Source organism: Neophocaena asiaeorientalis, unplaced genomic scaffold (genome assembly GCF_003031525.2).
Source record: "Neophocaena asiaeorientalis asiaeorientalis breed wild unplaced genomic scaffold, Neophocaena_asiaeorientalis_V1.1 scaffold49, whole genome shotgun sequence".
In the NCBI taxonomy this organism is placed as follows: domain Eukaryota; kingdom Metazoa; phylum Chordata; class Mammalia; order Artiodactyla; family Phocoenidae; genus Neophocaena; species Neophocaena asiaeorientalis.
In genome coordinates, this window is record NW_020172456.1 from 1,925,208 (window position 1) to 1,947,051 (window position 21,844).

General features: G+C 42.6%; 1 protein-coding gene across 1 annotated transcript in view; it reads right to left on the reverse strand.

Moving 5' to 3' along the window:
• Positions 1 to 21,844, reverse strand: part of NRXN3 (neurexin 3) — a 1,577,176-nt gene that overhangs the window by 1,514,646 nt on the left and 40,686 nt on the right. Inside the window, exon 3 of the mRNA XM_024737819.1 lies at positions 10,144 to 10,173. Coding sequence (XP_024593587.1) covers positions 10,144 to 10,173 — 30 coding nt within the window. The remainder of the gene's footprint in view (positions 1 to 10,143; positions 10,174 to 21,844) is intronic.

Genomic DNA, 21,844 nt, shown 5'->3' on the forward strand with positions numbered 1-21,844 from the left:
AAAACAGCATTAATTGTCAGAATTAGCAGCCATTTAAAAGGCAGCTGTTCTTTCACTTTTAAATGGGCTCCAAATTTCAGATCTTCTCCCTGTGTTGGCTGCTTGAACTATGGCTGTTACACACTTATACATACACAAGCACACACAATGGATCCTTAGCCAAATGAATTTTTTAAATGCGCTATATTCAAAGGACCCAAGAAAATATTGTTTACTCAGCGACATTTTCCACACCAGTGCTTGCCATCATTGTTCCAACTGGCTGGAAAGCTTCCAACCTGCACAGAAGCACTTGTCATAGCTCCAGGTGAAAGGAACTGTTTTCTGAGGTATGGGGGGAGAAAAGAGCAGTATCTCTTTAAGAGTCAACAGTAAATTAACTTGCCCAAAAGAGTGAAATAATTAGCAATTAGTAGCTTATTAAAAGGATGGCAAAGGCCAAGCTGCCATCTGGGATCTCCAGTTTCTTGTGATTGTTCTTATGTCAAGAGGTGCGAGTTGCATTAGCTTTCATGTCACCGTGCCTGCCCTTACTTTATATGTAAATTTTAATGAAAGATGTGTCACTGTTAAAATCATACGTCCATCACAAAGTGCTATTTGTCTGGCTTTTTACAAAGCATATGGTCTTTTCTACCCCTGCTGTTCTATTCACCACTAAATGCCTTCAAAAAAAGAGGAAAACCCAATGATATCAATTAGATATTCTCTTTGTGCAGAGGGAAAACTGAGTATCATCAAAAACCAGGCAAAGCTCCACCTCACCAGAGGGCAACATTTCTGCCTCTATTTACACACAGTGAAAACCACAATGCCTCATTGTCTTGCAAGGTTAATCTTTCTTAACGAAAATTAAAGCAATCTGGAGACTGCCTGCTGATTACTACATGGAATCACACAGTTTTAAAGGAAGTAGGGGGAATAAAATATATTTATTAAAAATAAGTGATAGAAAGTGGCAGGACAGAACCTTATGGGATGATGGACACATTGAATATCTCAGTCTGGATGGTATTTAACATGGATGTATATAGATTAAAAAATATTTAAGCTGTACGCTTAAGAGTATGGATTTCATAGGCTTTATTTACACTATGTATGCTGTCCTTCAATAAAGATAAACAAATAAATAAATGAAAAATGCCTAACATTTTCACATACAAAGCAAGTTCTCTTTTCTGATTCTGAGAAGTTAAAAGGTGGGGAGTCAGCTAACTGAATTGTTACCTGACAGTTTCCCTTTAAAATAAATAAAATCATTTTAAGACTACATATATAATAATAAGTCAAAAGCAGAATTTATGTAAGGCTTTAGAAGGAGAGGTGGCTGTGACATTTGAAAACCATTTTCAAACTCTACTGACTGTTAGCAAGATGTCAGAGGACAGGCCCATATTTCCTGGGTCCGCCCTGTGTACTTTATACCTAGCAAGTGGCCTGGCCTGTTGTTGGCTCTTTGTCAATATTTGTTGAATGCTGAATAACCATTGTTTTTCAAGTGTTAAAGTACACAATCTGCTAAATTCAGATGTATATCACACTGGAATGAATTATTTTTAGTACTCTACAAATGAAAGCTACGTGTAATAACATACTCAATCAGTATAAACCTATTAATAAGTATTTGGACAAACTGGACCTATACCCAGATGTATATACACTGCCCCACACACCTGAAAAACACACCATAACACAGACAAACCTAAGCACATAAGGAAATGCATTCTGCTTGAATTCTTTATAAATGTTTCATAAAGATAATACAATTTAATAAAACATCCTGTTATCAAAGTTGAAAATTATATGTCCTTTAAGATTAACCAACTTGCCTTGGTAAGCAAAAGTCTATACACGTACGTAGGTCACCATTCACCTTGGAGGAGAAAGTGTTTTATGATATATGCACACAGAAACGAAATCTGTGTGTAAATACTAAATCCAAATAGATAATTGAGAAGGAGGAAATAGACATATTGGTTAGAAATCTGAGAAATATTTTCCTTTATATATAATGCCAGTTGGAGCTTAATTGAAACATCCCATTGATCCATTGTTCATTTTACTAATAAATCTGTTCACATTTACACATTTTAAAAAATGCTCCAAGAAACACCTGCTTTTAAAAAATTTCTTCAGTGTCCAATGAATATTCCTAAAGAGGGAAGGAGAAAAAACATTTTTCGTATTTTAAAGCACCATTTTAGATATCACTGTCAAAAACACAGAGCTGCTAAAATCAAGCAATCTTACTTCTTGTATTTAAAATAGACCTATTTTCCCCCTGCAGACTTTCAAAACGTTAGAAGAAAATAATAAAACATGGAAAATAGGCTTCTTTTAAAAACAAAATGATGTTATTCATTGTCAAGAGGACAAATCAGTGGTGGATGAGAAACAGATGAGGCAAGAGATGGAAATATAATATTGCCCTTATTTTATTATAATTAGATATTTATAGAGCACAGATGAGTTTATTTTCATAATTAGTAGCTGGCATTGCATTTACTAATTTGCATAAACAGTTGGCTATCAAAGCAGTAACTTATTTTCAGGGCTCTTGTGTCCTAGCAGGGACAAGAGAGGCCTCAACTCCCGAAATGAGCTTTTTTAATGTTATTACCAGCAAAATATAATCTACATGAAATCGTGTTCAAGTTCATGTAGCTTAATTATCTCTTTCCAGTTTGGCCAGTGTTGACTAGTTCATCATTAAAAGGCCAATCAAATCTACAGGGGAAAAATACATATAAATTGGAAGGGGTCTCTCAAATCTGATGGATTAAAGTAAACTTAGGGTCAACACTATCTAGTCTAGTAGATAAAAAGTTCTGTAGAGCAAAAGAAAAAAGGAATTAAATGGCCCCTAGCCACCCTTATTATTTACAGGTTGTGCTGGTTCTTGGCAATTGTTGAAGGTGTCAGTGACCTCTCTTCTTGGCCATTCTGGGCATTCTCCATACCCTCTCCACCCATGCCCACTCCCCTCTACAAAACTAACTTCAACCAACACATGGATCAGGCTCCCTGGCAGTAGTGCTAAGGGTAGGAAATATTCCTGGTGCCCTGACCACTGCTGTGGGCAACGCGAAAATTAATCAAGCATGCTGCCTACTACTGACATTCAGCAAGAAACCTTGGAGGAATATTTTACTCCTCTTTTCTCGTCAAGCCAAAGGCCAAAAGCTTGTGGTTCACGGGCCAAATCATTTGGCTCATGTGAGTGTATGTGTGTACGTATACGTATATAGAGAGAGAAAGAAAGAGGCCATGAGCTGACATTTTTATAAAATCTACTCTGGCTTATCTTGAGGCTCTGGTGACACTGGGCATGCATTCTTGCATGGCAGCAATCGGCTGGAGCAAAGTAGAGGCTGCTGCCCTTGACGGGATTTGTGCTTTCCAGTTTGCCACAATCCGTACCACTCCCTACTGTTGATCTTACACTAGGACTTTTCTTACTACAAGATCTGCTCCTTGATAATACTTGTCAAGCCCCTGTAGGCATTTGAGTCTGCAACACCTATTCCAAGTTCATTTTAATGGAAAGTATTTGGTAATCTAACCCAGGACTGTCAATCCCCAAACTGACAAGAAAAGGGGGATGGAGGCCAAAACACACTCTAAACACTTAAACAAAGGCAGTCAAAATCAAGTCAAAAAAGCTGACCAAGACTGATTGCTGGAGAAGTCCTTTGGTCAGCTACTTCCAGTTAAAGTCATGTTTACTTTTGGCCCAGTGCAGCCCAATGACCTCCTGAAAGTGGCGATTAATCGTTATAGCCTAAACATCCTGCTCAGTTTTGTAGATCTAACTTCACAATTCTTTCCACTACATGTTTGCTATTTCATCACTCAGCTTTAAAAGAATGACCAAATCTGAGGCATTCTTTTCTCTGACAAGCTCCTAAGAATATATCCAAAGACTTTCTCACCTTTATTCTGATGTAATCTATGACCATTTCCCTCTGTCACTTGTACACACAGAGCCAAGAGAAGGCCTGAGTGAGGGGGGAACTGGAGCCAGAACATCTGGCCCCAGTCCATGACCCACTGGGGCTCCTTTGCTCCGTTGGTTGGGGTAGTGAAAAGGGGCATAGGTTGGTGTACAACTCTGGACAAAGTACTGAGCTACGTGCAGTATGGGTGCAAGGTTCTTCAGGGACTGGGGTGATTGAAACACATGAATAAGTCTGATTCAGGGCAGTTTGGCCTAGGTACTTCATAACAGAAACACAAAGTCTGGCGGACCTAGGAAGCTTGAGCCTTAAAGGGTGATAAGGGGGAGAAGGGTGTTCCAAGGACATTCAAGAAAGAGGATAAGAGCTTGAGGAAAAGCCTGAGGCAGGAAACCATAGTGTGGATTCAGGCAGAGAGAGCTGTTGACTTTAGGTCGAGACAAGGGGCCTGGTGGGGGTGATAGTGCAGAGTACGCTAAGTCATTGTAGAAAAAGTGGAGAAGGCGTGTTGACAATTATACAAGAACCCTTCAAAAGCTTTTGAGCAGACTGGCTACATGATCCGATTTAATTTTAATTTTGCTTTATTTTCCCTTCTAGGAAGATGACTGACAGCAGGATAAGAAGGATTAGGGGTTTTGAGTCCCTTCTTGGTATAACCTCCTATGCTTGACCCATCTGGGCATTAAAAAATGAATACGTTTGTCTTCAGCATACTTGCAATCTAGTAGTGGGGAGTAGCCCAATTCCCAAATAAGTTTAATATAGGATAGTAGAGGGGGACATGGAAGGAAAGCTCATATCTGAATGCAGCAATGCAGAGCACTCACATCATCAGCTAGGAAATAAAATCTACGTATGATTTCAGTGGGCAGAAACAAGAGGAGGAGGAACTGTCAATAGGGGAGGAAAACAGAATAAGTAAAACTAGGAGACGAGGAAAGGTACAGTGATATGGTATCATATTTGGCATCAATTTTGCATCAAAGATTAACAGGGAGGAAGGTTAAAGGTAAAAAGGCCATATTAGGGATGGCTTTGAAAGTGAGATAGCTAATCCTGCACTCCATATGGGGGACAGCAGAGCTTAAGCAGTTCTCAGTTACTGGACAGACTGGAAGAGAACAGAGATTAATTAGGCTAGGGCACTAATCTAATAAGGGCTGACTGGGAACTGAACCAGAGTGTCAAATAGAGATGCAAGAGACATTCCAAAAAAGAATCCCAACAACCTCTCTTAACATCACCTGGGAATAGGAAAGTTCAAGAAGGAAAAAGAAAGCAGTTGCTGAGTTCAAGCCCACGTGATAAGGAAGACGGGAGAACCATTAACGAAAATAAGGAAGCTGGTTTGTGGCCAGATGGTGCGAAGGTTGACTTTAAATACTGAAGTGACAGTACAGTTATATGGACATGTGTTATGGGGAATGCAAAGTGGCAGGTTGGAACTTGAGCCAGGTCAGTGCCAGGGAGGTAGTTGGGAGGCATATCCATGGATGTCATCCTTGGACCCAAGAGAGGCAGTATAGAGTAGTGGTTAGGTGCTCAGATTCTGAGTTTCATTTTTACTTAGTAGCCGTCTGACTTAAGTTATTTAACTCTCTGAGCCTTGATCTACCTGTCCGTAGAGCAAGGATAACACTACCATCTACCTCACAAGACAGTTGTGATGATTTAGTGTGATAAGGCATATAAAGCACATGGCACAATGGCTGCCACACAGGAAATGATCAATCAGTGTTAGTAGCAGTGACCGGAGAAAGAAAATAAGACACCCATGTGCAAAATCTAAAAACACGAAAGACCTCTATCTTATGGGATGTTTTAGGGGATTAGGGAAAGAAAAGGAGAGAGGTTCAGGGGTTGGAGTGGGGGGCAGGGGAGACTGACCGTAATGTGTTCTCATAGAAGCCAGTGGGAGAAGGGACAAGTGACACAGTGCCACGTGCTTCAGAAAGGTTGTGTCCTGGGCAAAGACTGGTGACTTTGCCTATGAAGAGATCACTAGAAGCCTCTGGTTGAATACAGTAAGTAGAGAAGTGGAGGGGGCAGCCAGATGTACCCTTTCAATCGTTATTCCTCTTCCTCGTCCCCCTTTTCCACCTCCTTTCTAAAGGTATCAAGCTCATAACAGGGTAAGAGCTCCCCGTGACAGATTTCTGAGAATGAACCCCGCCCCTGTGACTAGCATAAAAGGAATAGGCAATCGATTAACCCCAAAGTGACAGGACTGAACTACTTCAAGGTAACCATGCATAACTTGTTAAAAATCAAGAAAGGCATGAAATTCAAATGAGAGATGGCCAGTTCACAGACTAGTCATCAAATCAACATTTTCAATATCTTGCCAGCCCCATCTTTCTTCAACATCTTCATGCCAGAATTCACATGTCCTGTTTCTGTTATTTGCCAATCTTTACAGGAAACAGAGGCACATGGCTTCACAGAGATAGGGACTGGAGAGTTAGGAAGGAAAAGGGGAGAACCAAATGCAAATACATGTTTATAATTTATTAATTAACCTCTCCCTTCAGTCCTGAACAGCTAATCCAATTTGAGCTGGTGAGGCAGGTCCTCCAGGCTCAGGTCGCTGACAGCTTTGATTAGGGATGGATGAGTGAGCTGTGGTACCCAAAGGTGTGAAGCACTGAAAGCCATGTCGGAACATCAGAGCAAGCGCATCTGCTCAGCGCCTCTCCTTTTCCCAGGCTGCCCAGCAAAAGGTGGACTTGGTAAGTTAAAATCCAGTGTTGTCTCTTTCTCCACTTTTTCCTTATGATGTAATGCACTGTCCTTCCTATGTTCTTCCACACCTCCAGTCCCACCATTCTCAGCTCATCACCCCCAATCAGAAGAGTTCCACTCCCCAAAATACAGAATATGTAACACAGAAGATAAAAGAGCAATAAATATCCCCCAAATTTCACATTAAATAAAATTTCAAGCTATTCACCAATCCTCTCCCCTTTCTCATCTATCATCCTTCCCTCCCTGAATCCAGTTATTCCCAAGTGATGACACATTGGCACTTCATTTCACATCGTTCCTGTCCCTTCAATACATTTACTGGAGGGGATCTTAGAATACCCTGATTTAAGTAAAATATATCTTCCCAACACTGCACAACCACTTTCAGAACCCCCCATTCCTGCTAGAAACAGCACACCACAATGGGTAAGGCTCATCCTGGATTTAGAGGGAGGCAGGCCAACTCAGAACGATCCCCAACCACTGAGTACGAAGTACATTGAAGGAAAATGGTAGCATTGGCTTTTTATTTTTATTTTCTTTTAGTTTTTGTTAAAAACACTGTTAAAATCTGGACTATATTCATCAGAATCAACAATTCCCCTTGTATACATGAATATTTCAGAAGGCAGATTGATAGTTATAATGATAAAAATAAAATGATCTCTACCTTTACTTCTACCTACAGAAAGGAACATCCAGTTATGTAGAGGAAGCATGGTGTCCACCATGGAGGCGGCAAGAGAGAGAGAGAGAGCAGGGAGAGTAAAACATCAGCACACTGCAGACACACAAAGAAATGTAACACACACAACACCACCCACAGTAGTAATGGCAACAGCAGTACAATCTTGAGAAGGCAGCACAAAACAAATGCACAATGTTTTGCTTAAACAGTGTGACCAGCAAGGCTGCTTCCATCAGCTTCACGTTTAAGCTTTTTCCCATTAGCTTCTTCTCAGTCCCATCCTTAGAAACATGACCAAATCTGCATGCAAAAGCACTGCATAGCCACATGTATGTGAAATTGCATACACTTAACCAATGTAAAATCGTTTAGGGAAAGTTTCAGAGAATCTAAGTTCTCCTGTATTTTCTCAACATTAATATGAGTCATGAGGATCAAGAGTATGACATACATGTATAGGTGGTACACACACAACATACGTCAGTGTTTCCACACCTATTTATGGGCATCAAAAACAAATTCTGGAGATTCAGCAAGAACCAGACAGAAATCTCCTTCTTTCATGTTGAAGGAATAAGGAAAAGGAAAGGAGTATTGGCTTTTTAGGTAATCATCACAAGGGCAAGAACAGACAAAGGGTGGGAAATGGAAAAGAATGAGAGGAGGAGGAATGGGGTCAAAGGACCTTCTTAAAAACAAATTAAACAGCAGACTGCACCTTCAAATCTTAGTGACACTGACCACCCAGAAGAATTCTGCATCCTTTTTTGAAAACCTCTCTCAAGAGGGATTCACAATATCCGTGTCTGTCATTATTTCATTGCCTAAAGACTGTTTTTCTAGAAGATTCCTGACTTACCCCCCCAGAGCATGTGTACACAGTATGTCTGAATTCTCTACTCATGTACACTTCAATGTTGAGTGCTCATCAGTGGGTCTGAAATAAACCGAATCAAGATTAAAGAAGTCCCCACCAGCCTATCTCATCTACCTAGACTCTATGCTATGACATCGCCCATATGATACACTCAGACTTCCAAGCCATTGTAAAAGCTAGAACTCCAAAAGGGCAGCTGAGAGCATAAGATGAGAGACTGTAGAAGGGCATCTTGTCATCAGGACTCTGAGGGCCTGCTTTTTCTGGTGGAACTTATTATCAAGGTCAGGCCACCAAATTCCAGCAATTCATAGAGCTTGGGTCTTACCACTCTGTAGAGATATGCATAACTCTCTCAAACTACCTGGATACTAAGTCAACATAAAGAGCACCCCCTACTCATATTCACTTCATAGTAACCTGCTGTAGGGGGATAACTTCTCTCACTCACCTACAAGAATAGAGAGACTTCATCCCAACCTCTTCCAGAGCACCATCTAACACTGGAAAACTCACCTGACCCCCTCCGTCCAGCTCTGTTCTTTGACATCTGCTCCTATACCAGACCATGTGTTCATTGAAATGTCCAGAGTCCACATCATGGATCTTGGCTCAGGTCTGGAGGATACAATTCTGTTGGTAAAGTGTGCTTCCTCCTTGTCCTGCCTTATCAAGTCAGGATGCCCTCAACTGCCCACCTCCGCAGCTACCTGGACACCACAAGCAAACTTCCCTCAGACCTGGGTTGTTCCTTGATCTGATCATACACTCCCCTTTATGGCAACACTGTCTGATGGATCCAGTGTAAGGAAATGGGTGTGTGTGTGGGGGGGTGTCCTTCCATGCTGCCCCACCCTACTCAAAAGATCAAGAAAAAACAGCAGAACATGGAAATACCTCTCCTTTCCCTTTCCTCTGGTCCTCCAAAAAAAGGCACTGAATCCCATGTGTATTTTGAAAAAGACAAGAGAAATTAAAGTACAGTCTTTCGGTGTCAGGGCGTGGCAGGTAGACCCATCTGGCAATCATTCCAAAGAGCAGAAGAAACACAATAGCAGCAATTGAACGGTGAAGAAAAAGACAATTTTAAGTAGGCTCAGTTCTTGAATCCTGATTTAGGCTGATAATATGGAAAATTTTTATTTAGGAGAAAAAGGCTTCATCCACAGCCCACCCTGTGCTTAGCTGAGCTGAATTTCCTGCACAGTTCATTTCCTGCATAATTGAATATTTTAGTTTGCAGATGCTGAATTTACAGATCTTTATATGCAGTTTTCTTCAGGGTGTATAATGAGTTAGAATCCTGCCATGAGGACATTAGCATGTTCTTTCGGAGGTTTTTGCTTTTATACAAAACTGAAAACAGTCAAACCCCCAAGGGTTCCCTTTGACCGTTCGGGGCTCTGGGGCTAAAAGTCATTACAATGGGCAGTGGGATGGAGGGGAAGACAATAAGCAAACCTTTACTCAGAGTGAAATTCAGCTCCTCTCCCCCAACCTGGGGCCCCAGCATGGGGCTTAGGGAAGAAGTTAACCGCTCTGTTGCTCTGAAATTAGCTTCATTCACCCCCATTATCGACACCGTCATGGCTTGTTTCATGCTTCTCTCTTGGAGGCAGCCCGGCAGAGCCAGGGCCCAGGATGACAAATGATGGTGCATAATGGAGAAGCCAAGGGGGTGATGGGGGCAGGAAACCACGATGCACTGGGAAAGGCGCCCCCCGCCACAGGATGGCCCTGCTGCCAGCCTGGCCCATGGTAGGAGAGACAGGCAGCAAATGGCCTGCCAGGGATGATGAGGCTCTGAGCGACCAGCCAGAGGCACGAAGGCAAGCAATTCAGGCCGCTGCAGCACCACAGCACAGAGCACCTACCTTGTTCACTCATCATGAGGTGGGAGAGGCCTTGAGGAAGGAAGAGAGGGGAGAAGAGGAGTGGGGGGGGTGGGGCGGGGAGGGGAAGGATAAAAGAAAGAAGACAAAGTTAGAATCCCAAATGCCAGGCAATCTTCTCTTAATTCTTGAGTGGAAGGAGTGGCAGGGGCATCCACACGTACTGAGGAGCATGCAACGAGCACTAAAATGCAGGGCAGAACGTCCCGGGCCCTCCAGTTCAAGGTCAGTCTTTTGTTTGCTGAACCTCTCGGCCACATCACGAGAACTTTCCTTTCACCATTGTTTCTATGTAACAGGTAGGATCTGAGATAAATCTATGAAAGACTAGGTACCCTAGGAAACAGACTCCAGGTGCTGGGCAAAGTAGGTTTCTTTCTTTCTTTTAAATTGTTTTTAATAATAATACACGGTCACCGTAGAAACTTTGGAAAATTCAGAAAAGAAAAAGGAAAAAAATCAGCTGTAATCCCACATCCAGAGATTACCATCCAACTTTTCTTTCCCCCTGGATACAGTAGTCGCTTCTACAAAAATTGGATCACACTGAACATACAAAATGAGTTCCTGCGGGACTTCCCTGGTGGTCCAGTGGGTATGGCTCCACGCTCCCAACGCAGGGGGCCCAGGTTCAATCCCTGGTCGGGGAACTAGATCCCGCATGCATGCCACAACTAAGAGTTGGCATGCCACAACTAATTAGTCCACATGCTGCAACTAGAGATCCCGTATGCTGCAACTAAGACCCAGCACAGCCTAAATAAATAAATGATAAATAAATAAATATTTTTTTAAAAAATGAGTTCCTGCGTTCAAGAGTTAGACAACCTGAAACTACCTCCATATGATCCTTGCCTTCACCCAGTGACAACTACACCCCTTACCTCTGTCCCTCCTCCACCGCCAACTTTTCCTAGAAAGTCCCTCACCTTTGATCACAGAGGCCTAGCCAAGCACTGAATGGATTAAAGAAGGTACACGGAGGCCCAATAAACAAGTAGCAGAACCTCTCACTATGTTGTTGTGGAAGTCAAACAAGGCTCTTAAGAGCTCATTACTTCAAGGGAAGCATAAGTCCTGATACATCTATTAAAAGAAAAGATTTCCAACCAGTAGCCAACTGTGATGGCTCTTTGCTCTTCCGTTGCTTTTATTACTACTGGAGTTACTTGGAGATCACCCCAGAGTTATCTCAACTTTACCCAGAGTAAAATTCAGGGATATAGGAGATTAATAAAGGAGAAAAATCTCTAAAGTATGGAAATCTGTAAATGTTTTTGGAGATAACTAGAGATTTAGAGAACTAATCAAAGACAAAATATGGGTCAAGCAACTGACTTTTTAAAGATCAATGATATATTAAATACGTAGATACATGTGCCATAAATGTCAGTCACTTTTTCTAAACAAATTTCATTAAACTATTATCGTATTTTAAATGTACATTTCTGGCATTCATCTCTCAAGGCCTAGGATATTAATACTCATGGAGGAAGGGAATCATGCCAAAGCAAGTCATTCTCACAATTTGTTTTATTTAAAAAATTAAGTTTTGGTATTTCAGGGGTATTTGGAGGGGATAAGAAGCAGAAAGAACAAAGGCGCTAGATTTGACTAAGAGAAACCTCAGCAGAAGTAACTATTCATAAAATGCCTGATATTTCTGGACCAAGCCATAGCCTTCAGCATCCAGATCTAGCACACTAAGAGGGAGGGCCTGGGGCAGGTCGGTGGCGTAGGTGAAGGGGGAACGGGTACAGAATAGGTGCGTGAATTCACAGGAAGGTTGTCAGCATCAAGAAATGAGAATAAGGAAGATCCAAAGAGATCCCTAAGAGCAAAACGGAGGTTAAAAATAAAAGGACAACAGTACTATATTGTGTACTTGAAACGTAAATGCTCAGAGAGTAGACCTTAAATGTCTTCACCATAAGAAGGAAATGGTAACTAGGTGATGACATGAAGGTGTGTCGTAAGAGTGTATCTAATCAACACATTATCTACTTCAAATTTACACAATGCTCTGTCAGTTATCTCAATAAAGCTGGGGGCTTTATTGAGATAACTGTCCTTTCATTTTTTAAATGAAAGGACAAACATTTTTATACCTGCAATTAAAGATGTTTGGCAGCTAGGAGGTGTGAGTAGAAGAGAGGCAGAAGAGTAAACAAAAATTTGCCAAATGAAGAGGAAAGGGGACACTTGGTATTCAGAGGGTGTTCAGAGCTCTGGAGAAGCCCCTACAGTTGGGCCCATTTATGTATTACCTGTGTTTCTTTGAAGTTGTGTTTCCCAAAACACATTTCACTGACCACCTGCATCAGCCGCCTGGGGATACTTATCAACAGTGAAGAGCCTGGGCCCCACCCAAGTCCTAATGAATTAGAATCTTGGGGAGGAGATGGGGAAAGATCTGAATTTTAAATAAGTCGCACTAGTGATTCTTGTGCTCACTAGAACTTGAGAGCTACCCCTTTAGAGTGACATATAAATCAAATTTTGGTAAATTAAATTGTATGATAAATGCACTAAGAGGAATTGGATATATAATGGAACCCTGCAGTGGAAACTTTTGTAAAAGGAAGAATCCTTTTAAAATGCAAATATCCACCACCTGTGTTTTAAAATTTAAATATGTACTTGTCAGGTTTTATTAAGCTACATATGTAGTTGCAGTATTGTGACTCAAATAAAATGTACATGTTCTTCGACTTACAGAAAATCTTAAATAGAAAGATCAGGACAGGAATGCAAATCTGAGATCCTGGTGTCAAAACTTCGGTTTTGTAGGCAACAAAGCAAAACAGACATAAACAAGTATAACAGGAAATAACATGAGAGAGGGGAGAAACTGTGTAAACGTAATATGGTTTGAGTTTGAATTTTTGCACTTTCATGAGCTTTTACATTAGTATCTTCTCTTATACAAACCTACCCCCTAAGCTTGCAGAGTTAAGAACTGGAAACCAGGAATTCCAGAGGGTCTAGGTCTATTCTGAAATTCTGTTTCTCTCCCCTTCCACCCCAAAACCCTCCTACTTGCTGCAAAAAGACCTCAGGTCCCCCCAAAAGTGAATGGAAGAAACAAGAATCAATCAAACAAATGATTCAAGTGCCTACTATATGTAAAGGCTGCATAAGGTAGTGGGATGCAAACAAGTATGGTACATAGTTGTCAACCTCGAAGAGTTTAGAGTCTAGTTGGGAAGGTGTGTGTGTGTGTTTATATTTACACAAACATACACATGATATATATATAGTGGTACCTGACAGTGAAGGGTAGGGGTTAAGATCAAGGACTTCAGAGCCAGATTTGAATCCCTCCTTTGTTACTTTCTAGTTTGTGACCCTAGGAACGTTGCTAAACATCTCGGTGCCTTGACTTCCCATCTGTAAAATTTGGATAATTATCATGCCAAATTCATAGGTTGTTTTGAGGATTAAACAAATGAATATATGTAAAGCAGTGCCTGTACATGGTAAGGACTATATAAGGGTTATTGTTTTTTTTGTTTATGCTATAAAAATATACCGATGTGTGAGGCAACACGAAGCATAGTGCCTGACATACGGTAGGTGTTCCGTATGTATTTGGTGAGTGAATGAGGAATGAATGATGGGTAACTGGTAAGCGTCAAATGATTAGTTCAGACAATAAGGACGGTAGGACAGTGAGGAGGGCCCTGGGTGTGCAGCAGAGGTTTCTGGAGGCAAGTGGGATTTACAATATGCCTTGGAAGACGGTTTAGGATGAAGAGCAACGGAGGACGTGCCAGGTTAACACCACTACCTCCCAAGACCACCAATTGCATTTATAAGGACTTTCATGTCAACTTTCTGGAACACCCAGGACACTGCCAGGCATGTGATAGGTATGTAATGCGTGCTGTACGAATAACAATGAACACATACAAACGGTTCATCTGAGGAAGAAGTGAAAGGTGATCTTAAGGATCAAAGTATGGAACCATTGTATGAAGGCCTTGAGTTCCCAGGCTAAAGAAAAAGGACTTGATCTTGCAGCTGATGGGAGACATTGAGGGCTTGTGGGCAGGAGAATGACCCAGGGAAAATGATGTTGAGGAAGATTGCTTTGGCAATGGTGTGGACAGGATGGATTAGAGGGAAAATAGAGGCAGAAAGATCTGTCACAGGCAGAGGGCCTAAATTAGTATCATGGCAGCAGGAAGGAAAAGGGGAAAAGAAGATGCAACAGGCTTTGGGTGACCGATGAGATGCTTCAGGGGAAGAACGGATGGGAGACTGAGTGAAGCATTGTCAGAAATAGGAAGGTGGGATGGAGTTGGGAGATGGATTTGGAATGAGGGCGATAATGAGTTCTGTTTTAGGCATGATAAGTTGAAGAAACAGAAGAATCTCTCAAGCAAAATGTCTAAGGTGCATTTAACAGTATGGGACTAAGGTCTGCAAGAAAGTCAGGACAAATATGAAAGTGTATCACCTCCACTTCATGAAAGAGAGGGTCTGTGCCCATGTAAGTGAATGAATCCTCAAAGAAAAAGGGGCCAGAGCACTGAGTCTTAACCTGGGAGGGATGGGGGATATTAAGATATCCTGGAAGTTCTTTTTTTTACATGCATATTCAACACTAAAGTAAAATTTTACATTCAAAAAGAAAAAGGAACTATATGGCTTTCCAATATAGATACAGAAAAATAATGCTCAAAAAAAAATCTTAACTGAGAAGGATATAATTAGCAAGGAAGGAAAAGCGATCTATGCTGGCTCTGTGTTATGTATGTGGTTGATGAGGAAAGCGGGGCGGGGGGAGGGGAATGAAGATCACCCTTCTTGTCAATTTCAGAAACAGAGGGTCAGCAGTAGCCCCGCAGAGCACACAGCCAGCCTTGGGACGAGCACCTGGCTGGGTTTGCAGTTTGGCATTTAATCTGAACCTGATGTTCAGGGCTGCTAAAAGACAAGATATGGGCTGGAACGGGGGCTCAGGGAAGCAAAGGGGACCACATCTTTCCAAAACAATCCCACCATCAGCTCTGAATTTGAATAGATCTTCAATGAAGATTCAAAAGCCAGCTCCATAAAAGTTCACCTAATGGAGGGTAGCGAACAAGAAGTGAGCTCGGAAGAGCCTTTGATAGTCAGGATATTAAGAATTTTCAATATAGAATTCTTATGGAACTACAATGCCTTTTTTAAAATAATTATAAAAATTAGAAAGCAACTGAAATGTTTCCTATGTAGATGTCACACACTGTCAAACTGCTACCCTAGCTGGATCCAGGGACCATTCTGGATCCCACGAAGATGTCTGAGATTTTTTACCCTTCTCTTCACTCTTTCTAGTGCTATGTCCCACCCTTCTTGTGCCTATCTATCTGTGGTGCACAGGTTCTCAGGGTACATACAAGAACAAGAAGAGAAAAAGATCATCAGTAGGTAAGACATGCAAAGTTGAAACTGCTTTAAAACAGACTGCAAATCATATGTAGATTATATGCAAAATATACGTATGGCCCTCTAAACTATGTTATACCTTTTGGGAAAATCCCTATGGAGATAGCTGCTTTTGCAGCTCAGGAGGATGGAAATGGCTACGAAAGCAAAGTCATTTGTAAGTGGCTGTGGCCATCATGAAGCCTGTCATGAAAATGACTAATATAGAGAATAGAAAACATTTACCGAAACAGGCAAAAGGAAGATGCAATGTTCAGGAACCAGGCCAGAAGTTGAAGGCCTCCATCATTTAAGCTAGTACTGTGTCCCCCTCAAACCTATAATATCCCACCCCCTCAGATGGTTTTTAATCCTCCTTCCTTCCTTCATTTTGGCTGGGTAATTGGGAGAAGTATTTCAGGGGAAGAAGGAAGTCACTCATGGAAAAAAAAAAAGAGAGAGAGATTTGTGGGGGGGAGAAAAAGCAAGTTATCTCTGCCAAGACTTTTCTCTCATTCACTTTCAGGGTAACTTTTCTCCCCCTGTAAAATCCACACATATCATCTCTTTTTCCATACTGAAGTAGAGAAATGAAATGTCACTAATTGCTGTAAGTGCCAAGTGCCAACGTTGAATTTTTATGAAGCCACAAGGACTTTTAAAAAGAGTAATTACATAAAATCAGAAGGTAATGGAGACATCCACCCTATGTTTCAGGAGGAAGTAAGGAGATGGTGAAGATGGTAGGGGGTGGGGCCTGACAGAAAGAGAAGCCACAGGTAACCATCGTGTCTGCAGGGTGATTGGGAACTTGGAAAAGAGAAGGGGAAAGAAGAAATACACGTCTTAGCATTTTAAGCACTTAAAAGAGAGGAAATTCAGTTAATTTGGTAAAAAGAATTATAACAGTACCTAATATCTGTTGACTGTTTGCTATATATAAGGCATGGCTATGTGTCATGCTATTAAATACAGCTCTATGGGAAAGTCATTGCTATAATGTTGATTTTACAGGTAAGGAAACCAAGACCTACAGCCAAAATCCCACTGCTTAATAAGTGGTGAAATGTGGATTCTAAGCCAGCAGGTGGATTCTGCAGGCTGGATGGTAACCATGACACTAGCTACCCTGTCTAATTCAGTGCTGGTGGAGAAGGGAGGAGACATGTCTTGGAGAATTCAGAGGCAGAAAATAGTGTCTGGACATTAATTCAACTTCATTTATGATTCTGGTGTAGCATGATTTAAGGTGCCCTGGGGAAACCCTTTTACATAAGTGGCCACCATCTCCCTCTCCTCAATCTCCATCCCCAGATTCTACTAAAATATGAAGCTTTTCCTTTCCTGGGTCATTTCTTGGGGTTATTAAGCAACTTCCCTCATTAAAATGCAAATCTGAACATGAGCTGCTTTCAGACTCCTCAGTCATTGCACTGCCCTGTGTGCCAGATCATCAGGAAGCCAAGCTTAAGCTCTTTCTCCAAAGACAGGAGTGGCACAGGGACATGTGAGAAGGAAGGATGGAGACACGCAGCCACAGGTTGAGGAAGTCTGCCACCATGGGCAGGGGAGGACACAGGGGACAGGCTGGGACTGGGGAGAAGGATGCTTAAGGGGAAGAGGCGGGGCCTGAAGGAAAGCTCCACCTACTTCCATAGTCGTGTCTCAGACCAGCCCTTCCACAGGCAATTTCCTGACCTTCATCACGAGCTTCAGCGTGGACTTCAGTTTCCTTGTCCTGTCTGGGGTTCTCCAGTGGCTTACAGCAGAGCCTAGACCTGCTCAGCATTTTGATAAATGACTTGGCTGAGAACATTCATGACATGCTGTCTGGATGTTGTAATGAACTAAAGCTGAAAGGAATAGCTAACTCTTTAGTCATTGGAATTACGGCCCAAAAGATGCGAGCAGGCAAAAGCAAAATTTAATTTTAAGGGGCAAATATCAATTGTGGCACTTAAGCACAACCTCCCACTACGCCCACCAACCCCCAAAAATCACACATAAAAAGAAGTCAAAGTCCCACCTCTTCTTATCACTGACCACAAAACCTAGGGTTCTGGTTCAGAGAACAGTGCCATACATTAGGAGGGGCATTAATGTGGTAGACATATCCAAAGGAGAAGAATCAGATGCTAAGAGGTCCAAAAGCATGTCACATGCAGAATGGCTGAAGGAACTGCTACGCACAGCCCAAACAGGAGAGAGCTAGGTAAGGACATGAGAGCTACCTTCAAACATTTTAAAAGTTGCGCATGCAAGATAAAGGACCAAGTGCATTCTGCAAGATGAGGGTGGAATAATAGGGGATATTTCACTTGCCAGAATGCCACAGAAGAGAGTCAAAGTGGGGTTTTAGAAGATAACCACCAAGAATCCATTCCAACTCTAAGACATAGAGTTTCTGTGAACCAAGATGATTTCTGAAGAGGCCAAGCAACTACTTACTGGGTTGAACCATATGAAACTATTTGACTGGTTTTGACCTACAAAAATGACAATTAAAATGGTTCAAACTGATACCCTGAGAACACCACCCATAATCAAAAAGGCTGAAGCACGAAACGAGGCATCAACAAACCACCCAACAGCAATCATGAACTGACATGAACAGAAGATCAACCGTTTACTTGTATGATTTTGGCTTTTCCACAAGCCTTGAACAATACTGGGGATGAAGTGAATAGTTGGACTGATGATGGTGATAGTTTCCAGAGAAGAGCCTGTTGCTATTTCTCCAAGGCAGGTGCCTCTGGTTGGTCCTTCCATGATGCCACGACATTCCATTCTCACCACTAAGTCCTTTGCTGGATGTAACTGTGCTAGCGCACTCACTATTTGCCTCTAGACCAACTTTGTTCTTACAGCATGGTGACCTGGACTGAACAGAAAGTATTTCCTCAATGGCGCCCAGGAATCATCAACAGTGTCTGTATGGCATAGCCACAGGGAAGAGGAAAGAATGTCTGTAGCACCTTCCCAATCTACTCCACCTCTCTGGAGGGGTGGGTGTGGCTTCTTTTTTCATAAATACCATGGAAGGAAGAGAGATGAAGGCAGTCATGCTTGTCACTCTAAGGGTTAAAGCATCAGCAATTATGGCTTCTAGAAAAGACTCTTCCCAAAGAAGAGGAAGTCCTTGCTCTCCAAACGTCATGAACTTCTCTAAAATAGCTCTTTGTTCATGAATGACATGAAGCTGGAAGGGTGGGCAGATGTACTAGATGAATTAACTGTATCCAAATAGACCAAGGTGTGCTGGATTTTAAAAATCCAGGGATGAATTTGACAAAATCAAAGAATGGCCCCAAGTCTAAGTCAAATAAACCAATTGCACAAGTGCAGGAAGGGGAGAGAAATGGCTTAGGAGCAGTGCACACAAAATCTTAAAAGTTTTCAGTGACTTTAATTTCAATTTAATACTATAGTCATTTTTTAAAAAGTAAGGTGTTTGATGCTGCCATTAATAGATGTAGGGAGTCTAGAAAAAGGGAGCAATGCTACCACTCTATAATGAATCGGTTGCAGCATGTCTGTAACACTGTATGTGGTGTGGGCATCCTTCTTTGGAAAGGAAGCAAAACAATGTTATGTTTTCAGAGAACTGTGACCTGGATGAAAGAGCTGAAAACCCTCCTTGTATGAGAATGCCCAAAGAAACTGGAGACGTTTTAGCCTTTACAAAAGAAAATCCTTAAAGACAAAAGCCCTGTCTTCAAACACTGGAAGTGTAATTAGATCTATTTTGTGTGTCTCCAAGGGCTGGAAGCAATACAGGTGGTGAAAGCTATAGTGACTCAGAATAAAGGAGAGCTTGTGAACACTCAGTGCTGTTAGAATGGAACAGAATGGCTAAAGGAGCAATGAGTTACTCATCACTGTGGTGGTTCAAGCCAAGTTTGAATAAACTCTTATAGAAGAGATTCAAAAATTAGGTGCACAAAGAACCTTGACAACCATCTGGCTCCTTTCCATCTCTGAAATGCTGATTCTAGCAACAAAGTTTATGAACACATACAAGATGGCAAGCAGTGGGGATGCAGGCATGGATAAGTCTCTGTTCTCAAGAATTAAGGGACTCCCTGTCCTTCAAGAGCCCACAGTGGCCGATGTGAGCAATACACAGCTGGCTATAGCAGAGTGTATTATGATGAGGGCTTTACTAGCCCCGTGACCTAAGGTGCCATGGAGCTCAGACAAAGGGGGAATCATTCATCCCGTCCTCCCTTCTATCTCCTCACCCCCACCTCCCTGCTTCCCTTAATTTATGGAGGGTATAAAACAGCAGTTAATGCTGAAGTTTTTAAGCCCCTTCCCTTTCCTTTAAAACACTGGTTTTCAAACTTTGGTCATATCAGAGCACCTGGGGGAAATGTCTTACTTCAATGAGCCTGGATCGCATTCATTAACTCTCCAGGTGATTTTCATGCTCACCAGAATTTGCAAACCACTGCTCTAAACAATCCAAAACCTGGATTCAAATCCCAGCTCTACCTCTTGCTAACTGGGATTTTGAGCATGTTAACTATTCCGTGCCTTTTTCCTGTAAAACAACTGCATCTCACCTGTAAGATATCTTCTCAGGATCACTTCTCACATGACAATCACATGCAAGCACATATGGATACCACTAAGCAGAGTTCACGGCACGTAGGAAGGGCTCAAAAGCTTGTAGTCACTGCTGTTGTTATTCAGGAGACCAGCATATCTAAGCCCTCTCTCCTCCAACCCCCCTCTCATCTCTTGCCAACATCACTTCTCCAGTAAGCTGGCAGCACCGGCAGACCGCCTACCCAGGCGTCCTCAGATGCCTCCCTCCATGGGGAGGCACAGTCAGCTAAGTGGCCCCATAAGGGTACCCACTGTCCTCAACAATCAGCTGTATTCCATCGCCCCACTCCTCCTGAGGCCCAGCCCCACAAACTGACTAGCTTAGCCCAGGAGCTTTCCAGACCTTCCTAGGCAGGTCTTCGGAATGGGAGGGTCTCCAGTGCTGCCATAAATAGGCTGTGTGACTCAGCTGACTTACAGGGAAGTGCTATGGCCTGTTTTCTTTCCTGTACAAAGAAGGAATTAATCTAGAATAGTTCCTCTTTGGTCTCACCAACGGCATCTTGAACAGCACAATCTTTGAATGAAACTTCCCCATACATTGCAGCACATTTAGCATTCGTTGTCCCTTCCTCCTAAATGCCACCAATGCCCCCTCATTATTGGAGCAACAAATACCCATCCTACACATTTGGCAGGGTCAGGGGTAGGGGCAGTACTATCCCATTGAGACGACAGGATCACTTTCATGGTTTTTCCAGCTCTAACCCTGACCTTGCCCTCCAGAACAGAGAAATAAACTGGGATCATCACCACCACCCCGGTGAGTCTGCCTTGCCAAGACAGTAAAGGAGGCGATTTTAAAAGGCTCTAGAAAAAGGCACCAGGGCCTAGTCATCTGCTTCTTTGAGTTACAGCTGAAGCTGGAGGCACGCTGGCAAGCAGCTCCTTACTCACACCTACTCATCGGGAACAGCTACAGGAGCCAAGGGGCTCTTCCCAGGCCCCAGCCGGGCAATTGGCTGGGAGCTGAGCACTGTTAGCCCAGCCAAGGGCCCCTTTCCAATCCAATTACACGCAGCAGTGGTGGATTTCCCTACAGCCCGCATTCCCCACTGAGCTGAGCCCAAGATGGGCACTGAATAAACACGGGTTCAATTACCTTCTGTCTCAGGGTGAACCCCAACAAAAAAGCAGCCTGTCTTTTAAAGGGGTGTGGGGTAAAACTAAGAACTGAGTCTTGAGCGCTATGCATTCATTGAGCAAGGGTTTACTCTGTGCCTGTGGTGTACTGGCACCGTTCTAGGCTGAGACCATCCGAGTACAGGAGTAGTGTACCTTTGTGGGGTGAACACTCTAGCTGGAACTCCATAGGAGACATCTCCAGGGCCAGACATACCAGGGTCTGCATCCTGCTCCACCACTTTTTACTGGGTGGGACTGATGAGTTAACATCCCTGAGTGTCAGTTTGTTCATGGTGAAATGGGTTTAAAAACAGAATCCAGGGGCTTCCCTGGTGGCACAGTGGTTGAGAGTCTGCCTGCCGATGCGGGGGACACGGGTTCGTGCCCCGGTCCGGGAGGATCCCACATGCCGCGGAGCGGCTGGGCCCGTGAGCCATGGCTGCTGAGCCTGCGCGTCTGGAGCCTGTGCTCCGCAACACGAGAGGCCGCGACAGTGAGAGGCCCGCGTACAGTAAAAAAAAAAAAAAAAAAA